The sequence below is a fragment of the Mesoplodon mirus genome (assembly GCF_964341445.2).
Source record: "Mesoplodon mirus genome assembly, chromosome: 11".
Taxonomy (NCBI): Eukaryota; Metazoa; Chordata; class Mammalia; order Artiodactyla; family Ziphiidae; genus Mesoplodon; species Mesoplodon mirus.
In genome coordinates, this window is record NC_138987.1 from 53,619,233 (window position 1) to 53,639,129 (window position 19,897).

Sequence of the window (19,897 nt, forward strand, 5' to 3'; positions counted from 1 at the left end):
TTTTTCCAATAATAGTAAGTCAGAAGTTATGATAGTTTCTAGTAATGCTCAATTTCCTTAACAAAGTGCACCATTTTACAGTATTATGACTCTAGAAAATAATACAGAAGACAAATATATATTTACTTAAGGCACATTCCAGCAAAAACTATTGAAATATGATTTAATTTTATCATACTTATATATACCTATATTTCATACTTGGCTGTACTAAAATATACAATAAATGTGCTTGATACTGATTGAGAAACAAAAAAGGAGCAAACTCCAGAAATTCTAGGCAATGAATACTTAATTTTAAATCCATTTCATGAAACTATGTTGTAGAAGTGAGCGAGAATTTGCATCTCTTTGTAATGTTAGCATTTTTATTTTTATAGAAAATGGCTCAACATTGTATTAAATAGCAAATGAATGTCAGCAAATACCTGTGCAAGCTAAAATAAATGAAATCCTATTTTAGACCTGCTAAATTAAAAGAACAACCTTAGTATTGATAATTATTTGCAAATAGGGAACTTATTTTCTTCTAGATGATTACGATAATATTGTAAACATTGAAGAAGAGCATTACTGAACTATATAACTCAGATTTCAAATTTAAAATATCCCCAATAAACGGATACATACATGGATTTTCGAGCCCATCAAATTAATTCCCTACTCCCACCCCCAATAATATAAATGTTTGACTGTGAAGAGAGAAAACTACACATGTAAAAAATAAAAATCAAGTGTACCATACATTAAAATTCTGATGACTACAGAATAAGATTATATACATAAACATATAGCAATCACAGTTTCCTGCACTGAATGTTTATCAAATAAAAATGTATCAAACAATACTGGGTAGTGTAGCTCCACGTGAATCGTGGTCTTCTAAAAATTCTGAATGAGAATGGAAGACGAGAGGGAGGGCATTGTTCAGTGACAAAACTATGACAAGAGGATTGGGAATAACATTGGTAAATGCTTCCAGAACACGCAGTTTAGCTATAAGCATTGTTTTGCTGTTGTTCTATAATTTAAATAAAGCCCCTCTCTATGTTTTGTAAGATGTTTTAACATTTACAAAAGATCTACTGAATGAAGAAGTCACTAATTCAATGTCACAAACAGGATGGGCAAAATATTCCTTTAGTGTTGACCATAAGATGTTCTAGCCTGGTGTCTCATGTACCGTACAGAGACAGTTCATAAAACATGCCTTTTGCCTCTGTTATTAAATATACCCAGAGTATTTGGTGCAGGATTGAGGGAAGGCATTAAATGGTAATAGCTTTGCCACCAGGGCATTTTTGTTTGATGTTCTGAGAATACAGGAATTTGGTACTTTTGTTGGGGGAGAAGGTGGGAGGAGAGGGAAGAGGGTATTATCATGCAGCTACCCTTATTCTGCTTGTGCAGAAGCAAAAATACATCATCTCACACTGCTCTAGTAAAACCTGGGTAGAAATGTGCACCACAGATTTTAAACACATAAACAGCCATTTGTGACGAAAATGATGATTTCCTCTTCTGCAGGTGCCTGGTGATATGGCTGGTAAACATCTTTGGAATCTTCCTGTTATTTCCTGTGAATAACATTCCAATCGAGATAACTCAAAAGTCTTTGGGAGCATAATTTGCAACTATCTCCAACAGGAAAATATAGTATTTTTCCTTGGGTTAGTGATGCTTGGAATTTGGGGGATTGTAAATCCAGTCAATTATAATGAGTGCCATGCTTCCAATCATAAAGATGATTCCAACCACAAGGAAAATCGAAGCCTGTAAGTCAGAGAGAACTTGTCAGGGAACACAGAAACTACACTTCCTTAGTACAGTTTGCTTTTATAAGTTGCTTACTTAAGGCAGCCATCTGATTTGCATATTGAATTGTATTATCCTTACAGCTTAGATGTCCATGTCTAGCAGTTCAATCAATTTAGAACCCTAGTTGGGGAAAGAGGGTGAATACAGTAGTAGTGAGATTTAACCCAAATGTTTAAAATAGAAAAATGGTTAATTGATTTGGTACATCAAAATGATGGAATACCCTGTAATCATTACAAATCAAGCAATAGAAAAAGATTTAATGACCTAGGGAGCGCTCACAATCTTTTAGGTGAAAAGGGTCAGGTTATAAAAGAGTAGTATGTATGATATGATTAAATTTTTTAAAGCAAACAAAAACAAAAGCCTAATATAATGTATGTTTCCTATTCCTTGAAAAAAACTTCAAAGTGTATGTGTGTGTATGTAATTACATATATACACATATATATACATGTGCATATAATTACATACAAATATTTCATAATTTTAACACTAGAAGGAGCTTTATATATTACCACACAGATCAATCTCCTAATTCTACATATGAGGAAAGATCAGCTAAAGTTTTTATTTCACTAGAAAGGATCTAGTAGATAATTTCACTCGCTTTTATATCTGGTCAAACTGAAAATAAAAAGACAAGTAATTTGCCAAGGTCGCACTGCTGTAAAAGTCCAAGCAGAATGGACTACATAGAGTGGAAATTATGGGGCAAGATGATGGGGGGAGCTTTTGATACCAAATTCCCTGAACCATCCAGAGAGGAGAATGATTCCCAGGCAAAATTCAGGGTCAGTCAGTCAGACTCAAGTCTTACTATAAGACTTTATCAAGCAGTCATTGATAATATTTAATATTGGAAAAACAATTATTTCTAGTATATATTTTTGCAGTACTATCATAGGAAAGAAATATATACTCCCCAGCTTAATAAGACTGTAAATTATACTGTAAGAGATTAACTGGAAAATGAATGGTTCTGTTTCTTAGTCCACACCAGGGAACAACAAGATACTGAGGAGTGGAAAACAGAAGCAACATTTTTTTTGGGGGGGGGCCTTACAAACCTAACGAATATGACCAAAATGTTTAAATTTTTTCATCACACTGCTAGGGAGCCTAATTCCTTTCTGTGTAATTTCCTGTGGATAGTGCAGCAATAGCTTGGTGGTGGAAACTGGAACATATGGAAACCTGTGGGCAAACTCCATTAGCATTTGACAGGTAGGACGGACTCAGCCCAAGACATTTAATATTTGAAGAGAAGAAATCCTGGAATCATCTGAGTGACAGAAATCCATGTCCCCTTTCTCTCCACCAGAGAGTTCCAGCCCATCTTTGATTTTTGGTTCTTGTGCATCAATTCATTTTTTGGAATCGTGTGCATGCATTTCCTGGTTTACCCTATGTAGTCAAAGAGCAAGTTATAATGGGAGAGATTGCAAACCTTACTTACCCCGACCTTTTGGGGTGACCTAAGAGGTTCTTTCTTGACAAGTTTAAGATAAAAAACTGCTGGAAGAATGAAAATCAGCATAGTGGCAGAAGAAGCCCCTGAGGAGAGACACCAGACAGGTCAAAGTCTTACTCAGCAGGGCAGAGACCCAAGGGCATATACTTGAAAGAAACCAAATCTAAAGCGACCCTAATCAAAGCACGAAGAGTTCTATAAGCTCATGGATGCTTATTCAAAGAAGGTATGTTTATAAATAAAATTTAAACGCACCTAACATCATAGCTGGCTAGTAAGTATACATCACATATAATAAACAACAAAAAGGCTGAATGTTACAAATTTATAGGAAATTAGTAATATAAACACATACTAAGAAGGCTGAACTCATCACACACCCTTCTGATCCACTTCTAAATTTCAAGTGGCCTACACCTGAGTTTTTAAAGTTTTATATTGTATTTAAAATGTGAGTAAACCCTCAAATCAGCAGAATGGAAAATCAGATATATTACAAGGCCACCCAGTTAAGGGAAATAATATGCTTTACAAAGTCAACCTCCTCTTCCTCCAAAGACATCCTTTAAGGCTCAGCTGATACTCGCAGACCTAAGAGGGCATCCTGTAGGTAAAATCTATCTTCCTTCCTCTTTTCGATGCAGAGTTAAGACCTAGGTCCAAATCCTGGGTTCACTCCAAGGTATATGACTTGACTTCTATGGGGCTCAGTTGCCTTGTCTGTCAGAAAAGGCAGCTAGACTAGATGACCTATAAAGTAGGTTTTAGCACTAACATTTTCTGATCCCATGAATAACGTCCAGTGTCGCCTGGGAGGGAGGGATGGTGACCAGCTGGACTACTAGGAATTCTGTGAGCCTGAGATGGACTAGGATGCTTGACCTTCCATCACTGGCTCCCTGTCCTCCATTTATGGACAGCTTGAGTTGATTAGATAAAAACCTTTCTGAAACTTACCTATGAATCCAAAGATGTATTTTATAGTTGGCACCAGGATGACCAAAACATTATTAAGTGCAATAAGTATGGCTGCAATCAGGAAATGTCTTATCCAGCTGAAGGGTCTTTTGGGAAATAACAGTGTGGTCACTGAGGTACGAATCTACAGCAAGAAAGTGCAAAGTCAAGGTCACTGCTTTTTTTTTTTAATTGAAGTACAGTTAATTTATAATGCGTTAGTTTCAAGAGCATAGCAAAGTGATTCAGTTATACATATATATATATTTTTTTTCTCTCTCTTTCAGATTCTTTTCCATTATAGGTTATTACAAGATACTGAGTATGGCTCCATGTGCTATATAATAGGTCCTTGTTGGTTACTTATTTTATATACAGTAATGTGTATATTTTAATCCCAAACTCCTAATTTATTTCTATCCCCTTTCTGTCACTGCTTTGTTTTTAACTTTATCTACTATTTCAAATATTCTCACCCCTCTAAAGCATTTTCTTTGTTTTTCCTTTTTCTCCCAGCAAAGATCTTGATGCTGATTTTTTTTCAAATTTTAAAAATTTCAGTAAAGTAAAAATAACATAAAATGTACCATCTTAGTCATTTTTAAATGTACAGTCCAGTGGTATTAAGTACATTCATATTGTTGTGCAAGTTTGATGTTGATTTTTGATGTTTCGGAAAGTGTCATTTTCCTTGGTGATCTATCTTGTGCTCACCTTCTCGGCTTTCAGAATTTTTTTCTTGAAAATAATCTCAGTCAGAAAGAGATAAAAGAACAGATAAGATATATAATTCAGAGACACAATAAAACCCTTGTTGATTTCTAATCATGTCTCATCAGCCTGGATTAAGTATGAAGGGCAAGCACTGAATTTACTTGCATGTGATTGTGAACAGAATTTTGACAAACCTGGTGTTTCTTAATTTTACATTTGATTTACCATTTTTGCCGCCTGATATTTTAAAAAATATGATATATTTTGTGTTCACTCCTTTCTCTTTTGTGTTCACTCCTTTCTCTTTTTCTCCTTTTACCTCCCCAAAAGTATAGATTATAAATGCACAAAAGGCAAAGAACAAGACCTAATAATCTTAACATTTCTCATTTCTACTTTAGTGTCTGGCATGCAGGAGGCACTCAATAAATGTTGACTTAAATTGAACAGAGCAAAACTTTTTCCTCCCTTTGAGATCCTTGACAGATTTCAGCCTTATTTCAGCAGCTGAAATAAGTAGGGGAAGGGTCAAGAGAGGCTCCAGTTGTAGCACCTGCTCAAGTTACCCTGATGTAAAAGGATAAAAAGATCCTTGTGGGTAGAGGGAGGGAGTGCCATTTATGTTTGAACAGCTTAACAAAGTTGGAAATATTCTTATCTTTGGAATCTTTTAGAGGACACTTTTGGACTTAGTGGAATTCATTTATTGGCTTTTCAGTAAGTGAGCACTTAAGCTAGAACTTCCCATTTTTAGAAATGCTAGGATTGATTTTCACTTTAAAATTTTGCTTCTGAAGTCTCTTAATGGTGTGGAGATGGGAATTCACTTAAAAGAGAGAAAATGTAAAATATATTTTGAAACACACATATGAATGACAAAAACTTTGAGCTGAATTGCTTGCAGTGTCTAATGTGACATTCTCTTCATACCAGTACACCAAAAATTAAAGCCATCTGCTTAGGTTTAAAAGGCAATTTCACTTCCAGAATGGCAAGGCCAGATAGTCTCTGGAAACGGTTTGTTTGTAACGGATTTTAAAATTTGGATGAGTGAAAATTATGAAACTCACTCTGAAAAGTAGACTGAGGAAAACAAATGGTTTGATTTTGTTTTCCCCAGCAGCTTGGAAATTCTACATTATGTCCTACAATTAGTGCTTACTCAATATTGTCCAAACTTCATAAGCTTAAAATAAGCTTTCTGTGGTTCATACATAGTGCTTAAGGATTTATTTGTCTGAAAGTGATAAACTTATAGCATAAACAAGTAGAATACAGGTTATTTTCAGGCAGGGGTCACATGTATGTGCTTTTTTAGCCCTTTGTTGAAATAATGCCTTTAATTCTATAAGCTGAGTTAGAGGCAAACCTATCTGTACAGGGCCTCTGAATGTAAATAAATACAGTTTCCTAAGGTCTCATGGCTCCCAGAAAGACTAAGATTTGGCCTAATGATGTAATAGTATAGAAAGTTGACAGGAATAATGGTTGAAGTAAATGGTGAAATCTTGCTCTTCAGAATGAATAAGGAGTAACAAAATCCCAAACAGAACTGAAGGCATATAGAGTTGCCAATGCATTCCTAAAATGGGCAACAGTGCAAATAGGGAGATGGAAGGCTGCTGATGGTGGTAGTTGGTGGAAAAGAATAGAATGAAACTTGCTAGTCATTCCATGTGTAAACGCTGCCTTGAGGAGTGAGCCTGGGATCGCGAGGTCCCCTGCAGCTCTATTTACCCGTGTCAAGATAGAGGTGACTCTGACTTATTACCCAGAAAGCCTTGCCTTCCGCCCCACTTATCTCAGTGCCCTTTTCTCTCTGACACAAACTGATAAGAACCTGGAAATGTGGGTCAGATGCTGTGCGTGGGGAAGTCCCTAGCCACAGCCCCGTGAATAATTCTAGAAAAGTTCCATGCAGTTCTAGAGAAAACATCTGTTATTTCCAGAGACAGCATTCTGAACAGGAGCCTGTTAGGAGGTGCTGTGTTCTAAAGTGGGGACTCAATGTGAGGTCAGAAACATGGAGATGGAGGTTGAGTAGAAATTGGGAGCCTTAGTTATGAACTCTAAAAAAAAATCCATTCTGTTGCTGAGAAGTGAACCATACTTCAGAAGGATTGCGTAGGACAAGAGTGTAGGAAATACCTATGCATCACTGTTCTATTCCAGTTCATAGCAACATCTGCCATATTTCTAGGCCTATATCTATATTCACTTCAAAACAGGAAGTCTGAAGGCAACATAAGTGAAAAGATTGGTTTTACTAAAATAAAATGAAGAGGAAGTAGCCAAAGAATCTGAGACACGATCTCCTTTTTTTTTTTTTTTAAGGTGTGGTAGGTAGAATTTTAGTCTGTGTGTTCTTGATAAACCCATTAGGGTTATTGGGGTTTCTGTTTTTCATGGTAATGTGTGCATTTTCTGCATAAAGGGAAGCACAAGCTGAAAATGGCATTATTCGTCCTTGGGAAGGAGGTGCAGTCCCATAATAGACATCCCACTCCATATCACCCCCTCCCACTACTAAGAAAGAAAAAACAGTGTTGAGTGGCTTGTGAAAAAGCTAGTGTCTTAATTCTCTTTATTTATTTATTGTTCAATAAACACTTCAAGCACTTACTTTGTACACTTTCTAAGAAGGAAAAAGCTAACCTGTCTGGAGAAAAGAAAGATAATAAATGGAGAGGTAAAAGGAAAAAGCATCCACCACCATCAACAACAACAAAACTCTTGTCATCTCTTCTTGGGCTCTTAAGAAAAAGAACCAACATATTTGTTGAAAATAGGAGAATACAAAATAATACCTAAAACTGATAGATTTTAATCCAGATTAAACCTAATACATATTAGGTTTTATTTGTTTGTTTTATTATTTGTATGGGGGCATATCAAAGCAAAGTAAATAAACTTATTAGTCAAGAGTTTTCTTAATTCAAAGAAACTTGTCAGGAGAACCATGCTGTTTGACTCAGCATTTGACACGTGGAAAATCTTGGTTCTAAACTGTAAGAAACAAACAAATACATCACAACCAACTTCTATCACTTTGGGAGAGAAGTGTCTGAATGTAGCCTTGTGGCACTTGACTGGGACAGGGAGGCTGGACCCACTTTTATGTCATCCATCAAAACCATGGAGGCTTGGTTCAAATAGCTAAGATCCTCACCCAAACTGAAGTTCATGGCAAATGTCGGCGAGGAGACAAATCTATGCTTTTGCTAGAAAAGGCAGCTTATACACCTCAAGAAAGGGCAAGATTCATTTGGAGACGATTTTCCTTAGCAAACCTTGCTGAGCTCATCTTGTGCCAGTCACTGTGCACACCGCTTACCTCCAGGGGAAAATGTGGTCAATCAAACAGACCATCTCAATGTAACGTTGTAAGGGTGAGGCAGAATTTCATGCAAAATGTTTCATAAATGCTAATGTTGAGTTTAACCACATAATGAAGGATAGCAGTTAGTTAGTTTTCTGAAATTTGGTTCTAATGGTCAATTTTGGTTTTAATGGGCATCGGATGGGAAATGTTTCCAGACTACTACGGGAGATGCAACTAATGGGAAATGTGTTGCCATTCCTGATGGTCAGATTTATGCCACTGCCTGATCTGTTATACAGGGGAAGAATTTCTGTGGACGATCTGGATTGTTAATGTCAAAGTGAAATGGTCATCACTAAATCAAAGGCTGACTTTCACTTCCTGTTATCATGACCGCAGCCATCAGTGTCATGCTGTGAGCAATGCATTAGTTCAACTATTACCAACTAGCTGAGTAACGACAGCCAAGTCCATTAATCTCTTGAGACCACGGCTTGAAAGCACTGTATTTAGGGTTTATGAATAAAGCAATACAGAAGCACAAAACAGGTTTCTTTTACAAAATGCTTTGATTCAACAATGATATGAGTGCCCACTGTATGCCAGAATTTAATCAGTAATATCTTTACACACAAAAAGAAGGGTTCCAGATATTCTTTTCTTGGCGATGCTGTTTGCTTGGAAATTTTACCCTATGGTACCCTTTCTGTCTACAGCTGTCTTCTGCCTTGTTCCCACAATGGAGCTGATTTTAGGCTAAAGATGAGTGCGTAACATTTGAAATACTTTCAGATATATGAGAGGCAAGACATTATTTAAAAGTAAACTCTTGGCCGCCATAGTAATAAGGATCTGATTTCATGCACTCATGAAAAAGGAATGTGCCAAAAAATAATTCAGCACACAAGCTGCATTTAAAGTGACCACAGTGTCATTATATGAGCAGTCCTCATCTGCTTGGCCCTGTATGGAACATTCTGTGCAGGACAGTGCTGGCTACTGATTTTTCCCCCTAAAATGAATGCTAAATTCAGTGCTTATGAAAGTAGAAGAGTTGGCAGGAAAGTGCAGACTTGTGTTTATCCATAGGTGGTGATTTTAACTCATGCAGCCCAAGTCTCCATGACCAGCCCTGCTCTGTGATCCTAGGACTACTGGCGCCAATGGCAAATGCCATGTAGGGACCGTCCTAGTACGAGTCTGGCAAGAGGGTGTGTGTCAGTCTTGGGAGCAGCAGAAGAAGAGACATGTGATGGATAACACAACTATTTTTCAAGAAATTTGGTTCTAGTGTGTAATTTACTTAACATGAATCTCCTTCTCATTAGCCTTCAAGAAATCAGATTAAATAAGGTGACTTTTGGATGTTTAGGTAGCACAATAAAATCGGGGGAGAGAATGAAATACCTTCAGAACTGTGGTGAAAATGTAATATGATTTGAAAGTGGTTTCGGCTTTCAAATTTCAGAAGTTATATGAATTCCTACTCATTTCTACTAATCCACAAGAGAGAAGCTCAAGATCTGCTTTTTTGAATTTGAGTTTAGAAATTAATTTCAGTTTCATTAGGTCAGTTTCATTGTTTATTTTTGTTTTTATTTCCATTTCTCTAGGAGGTGGGTCAAAAAGGATCTTGCTGTGATTTTGCACAGCAAAGGAAACCATAAACAAGATGAAAAGACAACCCTCAGAATGGGAGAAAATCTTTGCAAATGAAGCAACTGACAAAGGATTAATCTCCAAAACATACAAGCAACTCATGCAGCTCAATATCAAAAAAACATACAACCCAATCCAAAAATGGGCAGAAAACCTAAATAAACATTTCTCCAAAGAAGACATACACATTGCCAACAAACACATGAAAGAATGCTCAACATCATTAATCATTAGAGAAATGCAAATCAAAACTACAATGAGATATCATCTCACACCAGTCAGAATGGCCATCATCAAAAAATTTACAAACAATAAATGCTGGAGAGGGTGTGGAGAAAAGGGAACCCTCTTGCACTGTTGGTGGGAATGTAAATTGATACAGCCACTATGGATAACAGTATGGAGGTTCCTTAAAAAACTAAAAATAGAATTACCATATAATCCAGCAATCCCACTACTGGGCATATACCCTGAGAAAACCATAATTCAAAAAGAGTCATGTATCACAATGTTCATTGCAGCTCTACTTACAATAGGCAGGACATGGAAGCAACCTAAGTGTCCATCAACAGATGAATGGATAAAGAAGATGTGGCACATATATACAATGGAATATTACTCAGACATAAAAAGGAATGAAACAGAGTTATTTGTAGTGAGGTGGATGGACCTAGAGTCTGTCATACAGAGTGAAGTAAGTCAGAAAGGGAAAAACAAATACTGTATGCTAACACATATATATGGAATCTAAAAAAAAAAAGAAAAATGGTCATGAAGAACCTAGGGGCAAGATGGGAATAGAGATGCAGACCTACTAGAGAATGGACTTGAGGATACAGGGAGGGGGAAGGGTAAGCTGGGACAAAGTGAGAGAGTGGCATGGACATATATACACTACCAAATGTAAAATAGATAACTAGTGGGAAGCAGCTGCATAGCACAGGGAGATCAGCTCGGTGCTTTGTGACCACCTAGAGGGGTGGGATAGGGAGGGTGGGAGGGAGGGAGATGCAAGAGGGAAGAGATATGGGGACATATGTATATGTATAACTGATTCACTTTGTCATAAAGCAGAAACTGACACACCATTGTAAAGCAATTATACTCTAATAAAGATGTTAAAAAATTTAATTTCAACCTCAATAAAGCTGTAAAACAAATACATAGAAATAAATTTTGTGATTTTCCCCCTACATTTAAAAAGTACTTAACATTTAAAAATACTTGCTCTAGCAAGTATTCCCTGGAAGTCCAGTGGTTAGGACTCTGTGCTTTCACTGCCACGGGCATGGATTGGATCCCTGGTTGGGGAACTCTAAGCCCGCAAGCCACGCAGTGCAACCAAAAATAATTTAAAAAATTTTTTTAAATAAAAAATTTAAAAAAATACTTGCTCTGTCTACATATTACATAGTCAATTTTTAAGTGGGTTCAAAATGCTATATAAAAAAATAATGTTCCTGGGCATTGCATTATAATTAAACCAACATCAAGTCAGCACGTATGTACTAATCTGTGGTGTCAAGCAGGATTCTTTCACCAAAGCCATGTACTTACAGGGAACAGCACTATGGGCACAGTTAGTGTTACTGCCACAAGGACGGCCAGGCGTACCATGAGGAGAGGGGTGTCAAATGTGTACACTTTGCTGTAAGCATGAAGCAATTCATCTTCAACTTCTCCTGCAAAGAGGAAGAGAATGAGTCCACTGGGTGTAGTCAAATCGGCACTGCTTACCTAAGACAACGTTTTGCAGAAGGAACACAGTATAGTAGAAAGAACCCAGGTCTGGGAATCCTGACACCTCTGCTTTTATCCTGTCTCTTAGCTTATTAGCTATGTGACCTTTGTTCCAATGAACAAAAGGGCCCTGAAGCTTGTAAAGTTGCAGGAGGTAATATAAAATTGCTAAGACTCTTCTCTAAGTCATTTGCATCGTGATAAATCTTTCTCTGCTATACAGAAGCATCACAAAACAGAGGACAGGCTGAGGTCCTCTGGTTGAAAGGGATGAAAGAGCCAAGCCTCATCAGCCTGTCCCTCACATCTTGCCACCTCCCTCCACCCTCACCTGCCCAGTGAGCCCCGAAGCAGCTTCTCCAAACCCAGTATGGAAACCCTAGGACAAATGATCTTTAACACTTTTTCAAGCTCAACAATTATGACTCCATCATGACACTGACAGACATACTTCTGGGCTTTTTCAAGTTTTCTGTTTGTCTCACTGAGTTGAGACTCATTAGATTAAGTAACAAAGATGAATTAGTATGATTGTTATAGGGTCTCCCAATGAATTCTGCTATAAGATTAAGATGCTGCCCTCCTGGAAAACACACTTCTTTCAGAATTCCAGGCATAAATGACAAGGAAATGCTTACAGAATCAGATGTACTCTGATTTTCCCACTACTCCCCTCTAAATCAGACAAAGGGGGTTAAAAATACCTTCAAAGGCATTGACCCAATTTTCATTAATTCCCAACCAGTGAAGAGTTAATGCCCAATCTAAATCAGTGCTTGGTTAAAAGCCAAATATTAGTCAAAAACAAAAAACCAAAAAACCAAAAAAAACACAAGCAAATGGTGCCCCCTCCAGTCTCTTCCTACCCAATTTGTCTTGTAATCAATTTAATTTACCAAGTCAGCAGGGAAAAAATAATGCAAAATGTTAGAGAGGCTTATTTTAAAAACATATTTGTGTTGATAACATTGTTTTGTGTTAATGTTTGATTCCCTGAAATTTGTCTGTAGGGCCATGCTTCATCGAAGAGAAGACCAATCTTGATCCTTTTGTGTCCTGTTATGTTTTTGGCATAATCAAACGTGGATATGTTTTTGGCATAATCAAACGTGGCCGTAGTCACTTTGTTTTTTGATAGTACGTCCCCAGATCGAAAGGAATTCTGTCATGTCCTTTTTTCTTAGGAAACCATTCACTATAACAGAATAGAATGAGATAACCCAGAAAATTTGTCTAATGCTCCAAGCCCCCAGATTTGACTTGACTGGTAAACAAGAAGCAGGTTCCAACTCAAGGACTTGGTACTTTTTCTGCCATTTGCTTGGTAGTTAGTTATTCCACTAAAAGAGCTTTACAACATGCAATCTGATTCACTCTCACAGTATGTATGTAGCTTTAGATGGCTTAGAGAGTCAAGCCAAAGAAATATCCTCTATCCCCTAAGGAAAATAACTAAAGTAGAGGGAAGGTTTTTACAAAATATGTGTGAATTCACAAATTATTATAACCTGTTAGGCAGCCTGGTTCACTTTCCATTTTCTTAGGTCAAATGATGAGACTAAAATAGCATGTTAATTGAGCATGTGCATCTACAGATCACGCTGTTTATTGAGAGTAATTAAAAGAATTATACCTACCCGGATTAATGATCAGTCCAACTAGGATTTGCACAAAGAAAATGACTTTGATAGAGTGACCTACCATAAAAGGTTAGGTAACCAAAGAGGGCAGCAAGCAGGTACATGACGAGCATCCCCGTGATGGAAACATTTGACACTGTTTGCATCTTCCTCTGGGACCGACTGAAAAGAAAAAGAACACTGAGCTTTGGTTTTCTGAACAGATGAAAATATCACTACTTACAATTAAAATTTTAAAAATAATAAAAGAATGTGTGCCTGTGTTACTCATTATAAAACGGCATTTCTAGTGCAGAAACACAGCTTATTTAAATTTGCCTTAGGGAATTATGGAGGATTTGTTTCCATTTTTCTTAAAGGCTACTTCTTTAGTCTTAGAAAGGACTATTTTCCTAGATGAGGATCAGTTTATTTTATGTTGATAAATATGCTTGTCTATTGAGTATTTAAGAATGTAATTAGCACAAAGCTCAAACAGGCTCCTATTGTAGAAAGACTTCATATTTCATAGTGAGATAGATTTGAGGACCAGAATCCACTAGAAACAGCAAAAAGCACTACTTCCAGGAGTCCAGACAACCTGAAGCCTGATATCATTACCTGGACAGCTTCTGGAAACCATTCTAGAGGCACCTGGCTGCTGACACTGGGGTAACTGCTATCACTTCTCTGTCCTTCGGCTCAGATCAAGTGTAGAGTAACTACTACATGGGATTTTCCAAGTAAATCAAAGACATCAAAATAATTGAAAGTGCTCTATAAATTTTTTAAGAGGTAAATCTGAATATATGGGGCAAGTTATTGCTATTTAGTGAGAACAAGGACTGAGGTTATTGATGTCTGGGTAAAGAAGATGAGAATTATAGGACCACCTCCCCTCAGGGTAAAGGAAGAAGCTGCTGTAGTGGACTCAGACCCATTCATCCCCAAGGGCATGTTAACAACCTCAAAGGGAAAAGAGTATTAAGGAATCATAGAATATCAGCTGGAAGAAAGAAGATTGTCTAGCCAGTGTCTCCATTATACAGATTAGACAATGAAGGCCAGATACGGGCACATCCCAGTGGTGGAATGTCTTCTAGGCAAGGGTTAAAAACTGACCACAGGTGACATCAGTGGCTTACCCAGGCCACCCTAATCATAATTTTTGGTCTTCATGGGTGTGGGTCATTTCCAGTTCAGGTGACCTCACTTCTTCCCACCAATATTCAAATACAAATTCCCCATGCTTGCCAAAATCCTTACAGACATTGGCTCATCCTCCCCCTGTCCTGAACCTCTCCACTGGATCATTAGGATGAAGGAACAAGAGAAAAGGAAGCAGTGAGGGGGCTGATTCACACCTTTGTGGTCAAAGCACATTACTGACGAGTGGTTATAGCATAAACCTCCTGTGAAGACAAAGCTGTAAACTATGCTTCTGTATAAAGCACCTTTGAAAATATGAGCACATTTTCAAAGCAAATTAGAATGCTAAAATAATGGCTGCCTTACTCTTTAAGTTCACTGTAGATGGGAAGGACCTCAGGGTGGCATACAAAAGCAAATGCTAGGATGGGAATTGCATAGGCCGTCTGAAAAACAAAGACAACAACGCATGTTTAGCATTCCAACACAGAGAGCTACGCCAGGCCATCTCATCTTGTGAGATAAAAACTCAGAGGCCACGTTGCTAGGCTCTTAGAGGCCTAGGCCTCTCACTTACCCGGGAGTTGAATACAAAGTATTTGGGCTGACACTTGTCATCACTGTGTGCTTCGTATTCTACTCCACTGCCATGAATAGAGCCCTTGGCCTGGTTCTCATCTAGCTCTGCAGGATTCTGGTGGGTGTAATCCATCATGAAGTTTACACCACTACTCTCAGAGTTGTTGGGTAACATCATCACGTACATTGGAACTGTATTGTTGAATGTCAGATTCCCAACATTGTGATCCAGAACAGGCAGAGGGCAGGGTATTTGGAATTTCTTGTAAATCACCTAGACCCAGGTCATTAACACAACAACAACAAGTCAGCCTTTTGAGGAAAACAATGAAACAAAAATCCCTGTGGGTGGTTTATGGGGTAGAGGTGAGGGAAGTCTGCTGAGGATTCCTTTTAGACTAATGGACGAGGGAGACTCCCTCTAGTCTCAGTTTGATGTAAAGAGTTGGAACCATGGTTGGCAAGAGTCAACAAGACAGTATTTTGCGTGAATCTATCCCAAACTTCATGCATACTCTTCCATGAGAAAGATGATCATTTTCTTGCTATGTTGCATCTCTTTCATTTCTTCAAACTAATGAAAATATGGGTCATCAGGAAATTCCCCCCTCCTCCTTTGCCTCTTTGGGGAAATGCTATATAAATGTTGGCATTCATGTTATTAGCAGAAATTCCCCCTTTTGGAGGGGAGAGGGAGTGGGGTGGGGAGAGGATTTCTTTCTTTAATTCCACTGTGGTCACCTTCTCTTCATGGGTAGAATGAGTAAGAGAAAATGGCTGATTCATGTAAATATGGCTAATTCTACAGCCTACTCACTTAGCTTCTGGGACTCTTCCCTTCTTTTTCCTCCGCCTGTCTAAATACTGGGTTGTTGTCACATTTCTCCTTGAAGTGTTCCTTTCGTCCAAATATACATTCAGTATGCCTAGAACATACTATTAGCAATGGTCTTGACATTCTAACTCAACTATTTTTAAACTCATGACTGTTCTTTTCTCATTCCAAATTAGAGTACAAGGAAATTGCTTGTGATACAAGAACTATTTCATGCTAATGATGTCCTTGAACCAAAATGAGGACACCAATTCAGGCACTGAAAGCATCACACGCCTACCAAGTTACAAGGATCATGTCAAAACTCACTTACCACACTGACAAAAAACACCATGCAGGTAAGAGAAAATCCACTGGTATAACCCAGGTAACCTAGGGGTTAGCAGAGAAATTCCGGAAGGTGAACATGGCGTCCACAATCAGCTTACCTCTTGGAATACAAAATGAAAATAAAAATGGAAAATGACTTTACCTAAATTTTTAAGAAGAGAAAGTGGAAGAATGATTCCAACTGACACAAATATGACGAGGTAGTTGCCATTGACATACCATTCTCTAGAAAAGAGAGACCAGAATATTAGGATCAGAAAAGACCAAGTAGAATGAGTCTCTTGATGTTACAGAGAGAGCAGAAGACATACCCAGTATTTTCTTCAAGTCCCATGAACGCTCTGATTACTTCAGGTAGTTCATATTTAATAATGAAGAGGTAGCTTGACATGGCTAAAAGGGAAAACATGAGAGCTTAGTGGTGTGCACAACACCAAAGTCACAGGCAAGTTGTGAGAAGTCCAGGCATTGGTATACCCTTCCTTCTCAGTAACTCCCAAACCGAAAGAAAAGCCACCCACTATGTATTCTGTACTGTTTCCAAGTTCTTCTCATAAATAGACATTTGGCCCTTTGGCTCTTGCCTATGGACCTTTGCTAACAGTATCAATGCTGATTCTGTGTTAAATCCAGCTCTGAGGTTTTCAGTGAAGCTGCAGTTTCAAAGGTTTTTCCTCAATTGTTATAAGTCATCATGACCTTACTGAGTGTGCCTGTTTTAGTATCTAGAACTCGGGCGGGGGTCTGGCGGCCACAAAAGAACGGGGGGAATTGCAGGGTGGAGTTGGGTAGAATACATGTCACTCTGCCCTCCCTAGGTGGGCACCAGTTTAGTCCTCTGTAATCTCCCTAGGGGGCATACAAAATCTCAGACCACTGATTCTCCAAACTGGAGTCATACTGGATTGATTAAAAAAAATAAGTACAAGAGAGGATAGCTTCTCTAACCTTTGTCAATGAAGTTTTTTCTATATCCTTTGTCCAAATAAGAAATCATACAAAGTGGCAAAATTTCTTGAACGTCTAGATAAGTGATGTATGTGTGACCATGTACTCTTCTGAATACCTGATCTATAAAATCTATAAACCCTCTCCCTGGAAAAATATTTATGCATACATATGCATAACATAAAATTTTTCCTACAATTGTAGGGATTTATGCAACATCCCTTTCCCAAGTCCATCCACTCAATGAAGAATAAGACTAATTTACTATTTCACACGTGATCAAAAGACTCAATTGAAAATAAAACTGACAAGTTTCGCATTGCAGGGTTTAAGTGTGTGCTACATCCTTCTGGTGAATTTTTGCTAACAGACATTTAAAGCAGATATCTAAGTTGCAGATTGAACTATTAATAGCTTAAAATATTTCCTTAATCTCAAACAAAAGTAATAACGGTGATAACAATTCCCTACATTGTTTAGTTCTGCATGTGATCAGCTGAAAATCCACGTGAAAGAGCAAGGTGCAACTTATCATCTTCATTCCACAGCTGAGGATATAAAAATTTTGAGAGCTTAACTGACATGTCCAAGATCGCACAGCTTGAAAATGACAGACCACATCCAAAATATAAGATCCCTGATTTCAGGCCAGTGTTTCTTCTCTATTGTGAAAATGAAATGATTTTTACAATATCTGATGTGTCTTCTGTAAACATGATTTGGTTAATCTTTACAAAGACCTTGGCTAAAGCTAAATCTTACAGAGGGTAAACAGAGGAGATATTTCTGATTAACTGGTTCAGTGAGGTACCATTCAATTTTAGAGCTATTAGTTGCTGACTCTCAGTGATGTCACCACTGTTAATGTGTTTGGTCTTCGAAAATTCAGAATGATCCAGACTTGTCTGGGTAATGTCAACATTATTCTGCTAATGGTCAGTGTTAATTTTTCAGGGGATTGAGAAAATTAAACGTTCTAAATGTGGAGTTGCTAAATACAGAAATACAGTGATTTCTTTTAGGCCACAATAACCACTAATCACATAGAGTAACCAAAGTGAGAGATTTTCAGGAAAGGTGTATGAAATTTCATCTCACTCCCTTAAAGCCACACTGTGGGGTGAGGGGCTTGACTGAGAGACCATGTTATAGTTTATTCCATTGTTTAGAAGCATAACAGTAGCTATACTTGGAACAATAGACAATGTTGTTGCCACTCAGCCTGTTGGGCTCAGGGCTAAGCATGTGTATGTCCAGTTAGTTCAGTGGTCCAAACAAGTATATTAGATCACCTATGAAGAGATCTTATGAAAAGCTTGATATTTTAAATCTTGATAAGGCTGAGAATTTGAACCAAATGTAAAGCAGTTTATTTGGTGGGGAATGGGGGACTTATATGCTTGGGACCCAATGCCAGTAAAATGAATGAAACAATTCCAGTGTTACTACCAAATTCTACCCAGGACTGTAGTCTTACGATACAAAAAATATGAAAGACATAAATACAGATCATTAAGATATGACTGATTTTATTTATCTGCCTACCAACTATCTGTTATCAGGAGCAGGTATAGTTGGATAAAGGTTACTAAAGAAATTGCTGCATTCTAGAAATACTAGATAATTCCAGTGATTTTATTAATCAAGAAGAATGACCTCCTTGCAAGATCTCTGTGCAAGTTTATTTATTGCAGCATTGTTTGCAATAGTAAAAAACTGGAAACGATCCAAAACTGTTCATCAAGGGATTCAGTAAACCAATTATGGTGTATTTATACAATGGAAAGCTCAAAAGCCATTAAAAAGAGTAATATGCAAAAACATTCAAGGCATATTGTTAAATAAAAAAAGCAAGCTGTAAATCAGTATTAGAAGATGATCCTGTTTTAACAGTAACAATATATTTGTTCAATTTGTCATAGAGGAAAACCTGGCATGGGTTTTTCTAAGGATGATTTACATAAACACTTCTTTGTAATTTATATATTTATGTAATGTTTTCCTTTTTTCACAATTAGCATACATTTGTCTTATAATTATAAAAATGCCATTTAAAAACAACCAGGAGGGCTCCAGTGACATGGATATTGAATCCAAGAACTGGAGAGGAAGGGTGCATGTACTGAACTTGTATTATTATGACACTGTGAGGATGAACTATTACTCTCAATTGCATAGGTGGAAAAATTGGACTCAGAGGTGTAAGTGATTTTCCCAAGGTCATAGATAGTGACAGAAACAAACTCAAATTCAGGTGTTATCAGGTGTCAAAAGTCTATTCTCTACTCATGGGTTTTAAAATGTCTTTTAAAAAACAGTGACATACCAGATATATACACACAAGGTTAAGGGAGTCCAGAAGAGCTAGTACCTAATAGCCTAGAGACCGATGGATCATGGAGCAAACAGAGGGAGAGCCAGAGAATGTGTATGTGTTAGGGCTGGAAGATTGTAAAAGTAGGGGAACTAAATATAGTTTGTTATAGTATGACACAGGACACATAGGGAACAGAGGATAGATAGACAGATAGGTAGAGAGACACAGAGAGAGAGATATTAGGGTTTGTAGGAAAGGTATCAGAAAGGTAGGCAAAGGAAAGATGATGAAAACCCTTATATGTCAGACTAAAGAGTTAAAATTTTATCTTGAAAATCACGAGGGCATGCTGAAGAAGTTTATGCATGTGAAAAGCAAGAGTAGATCTGAATTTGAGAAAGTTAATTTGGAAGACGAGTTACAGATGGAAGAGGGG

General features: G+C 37.6%; 1 protein-coding gene across 4 annotated transcripts in view; it reads right to left on the reverse strand.

Moving 5' to 3' along the window:
- Positions 1-222: 222 nt before the first annotated feature.
- The window catches only part of SLC38A4 (solute carrier family 38 member 4), a 68,497-nt gene continuing 48,822 nt past the window's right edge, over positions 223-19,897 (reverse strand). For all 4 annotated transcript variants that reach the window (XM_082636759.1, XM_082636760.1, XM_082636757.1 and 1 more), the window contains exons 7-16: positions 16,508-16,589; positions 16,339-16,421; positions 16,180-16,238; positions 15,030-15,305; positions 14,819-14,898; positions 13,386-13,486; positions 11,502-11,626; positions 4,250-4,394; positions 3,278-3,375; positions 223-1,773 (exon numbers count right to left, since the gene is read on the reverse strand). In XM_082636759.1, coding sequence (XP_082492885.1) covers positions 1,672-1,773; positions 3,278-3,375; positions 4,250-4,394; positions 11,502-11,626; positions 13,386-13,486; positions 14,819-14,898; positions 15,030-15,305; positions 16,180-16,238; positions 16,339-16,421; positions 16,508-16,589 — 1,151 coding nt within the window. In that variant the 3' untranslated portion in view covers positions 223-1,671. The remainder of the gene's footprint in view (positions 1,774-3,277; positions 3,376-4,249; positions 4,395-11,501; positions 11,627-13,385; positions 13,487-14,818; positions 14,899-15,029; positions 15,306-16,179; positions 16,239-16,338; positions 16,422-16,507; positions 16,590-19,897) is intronic.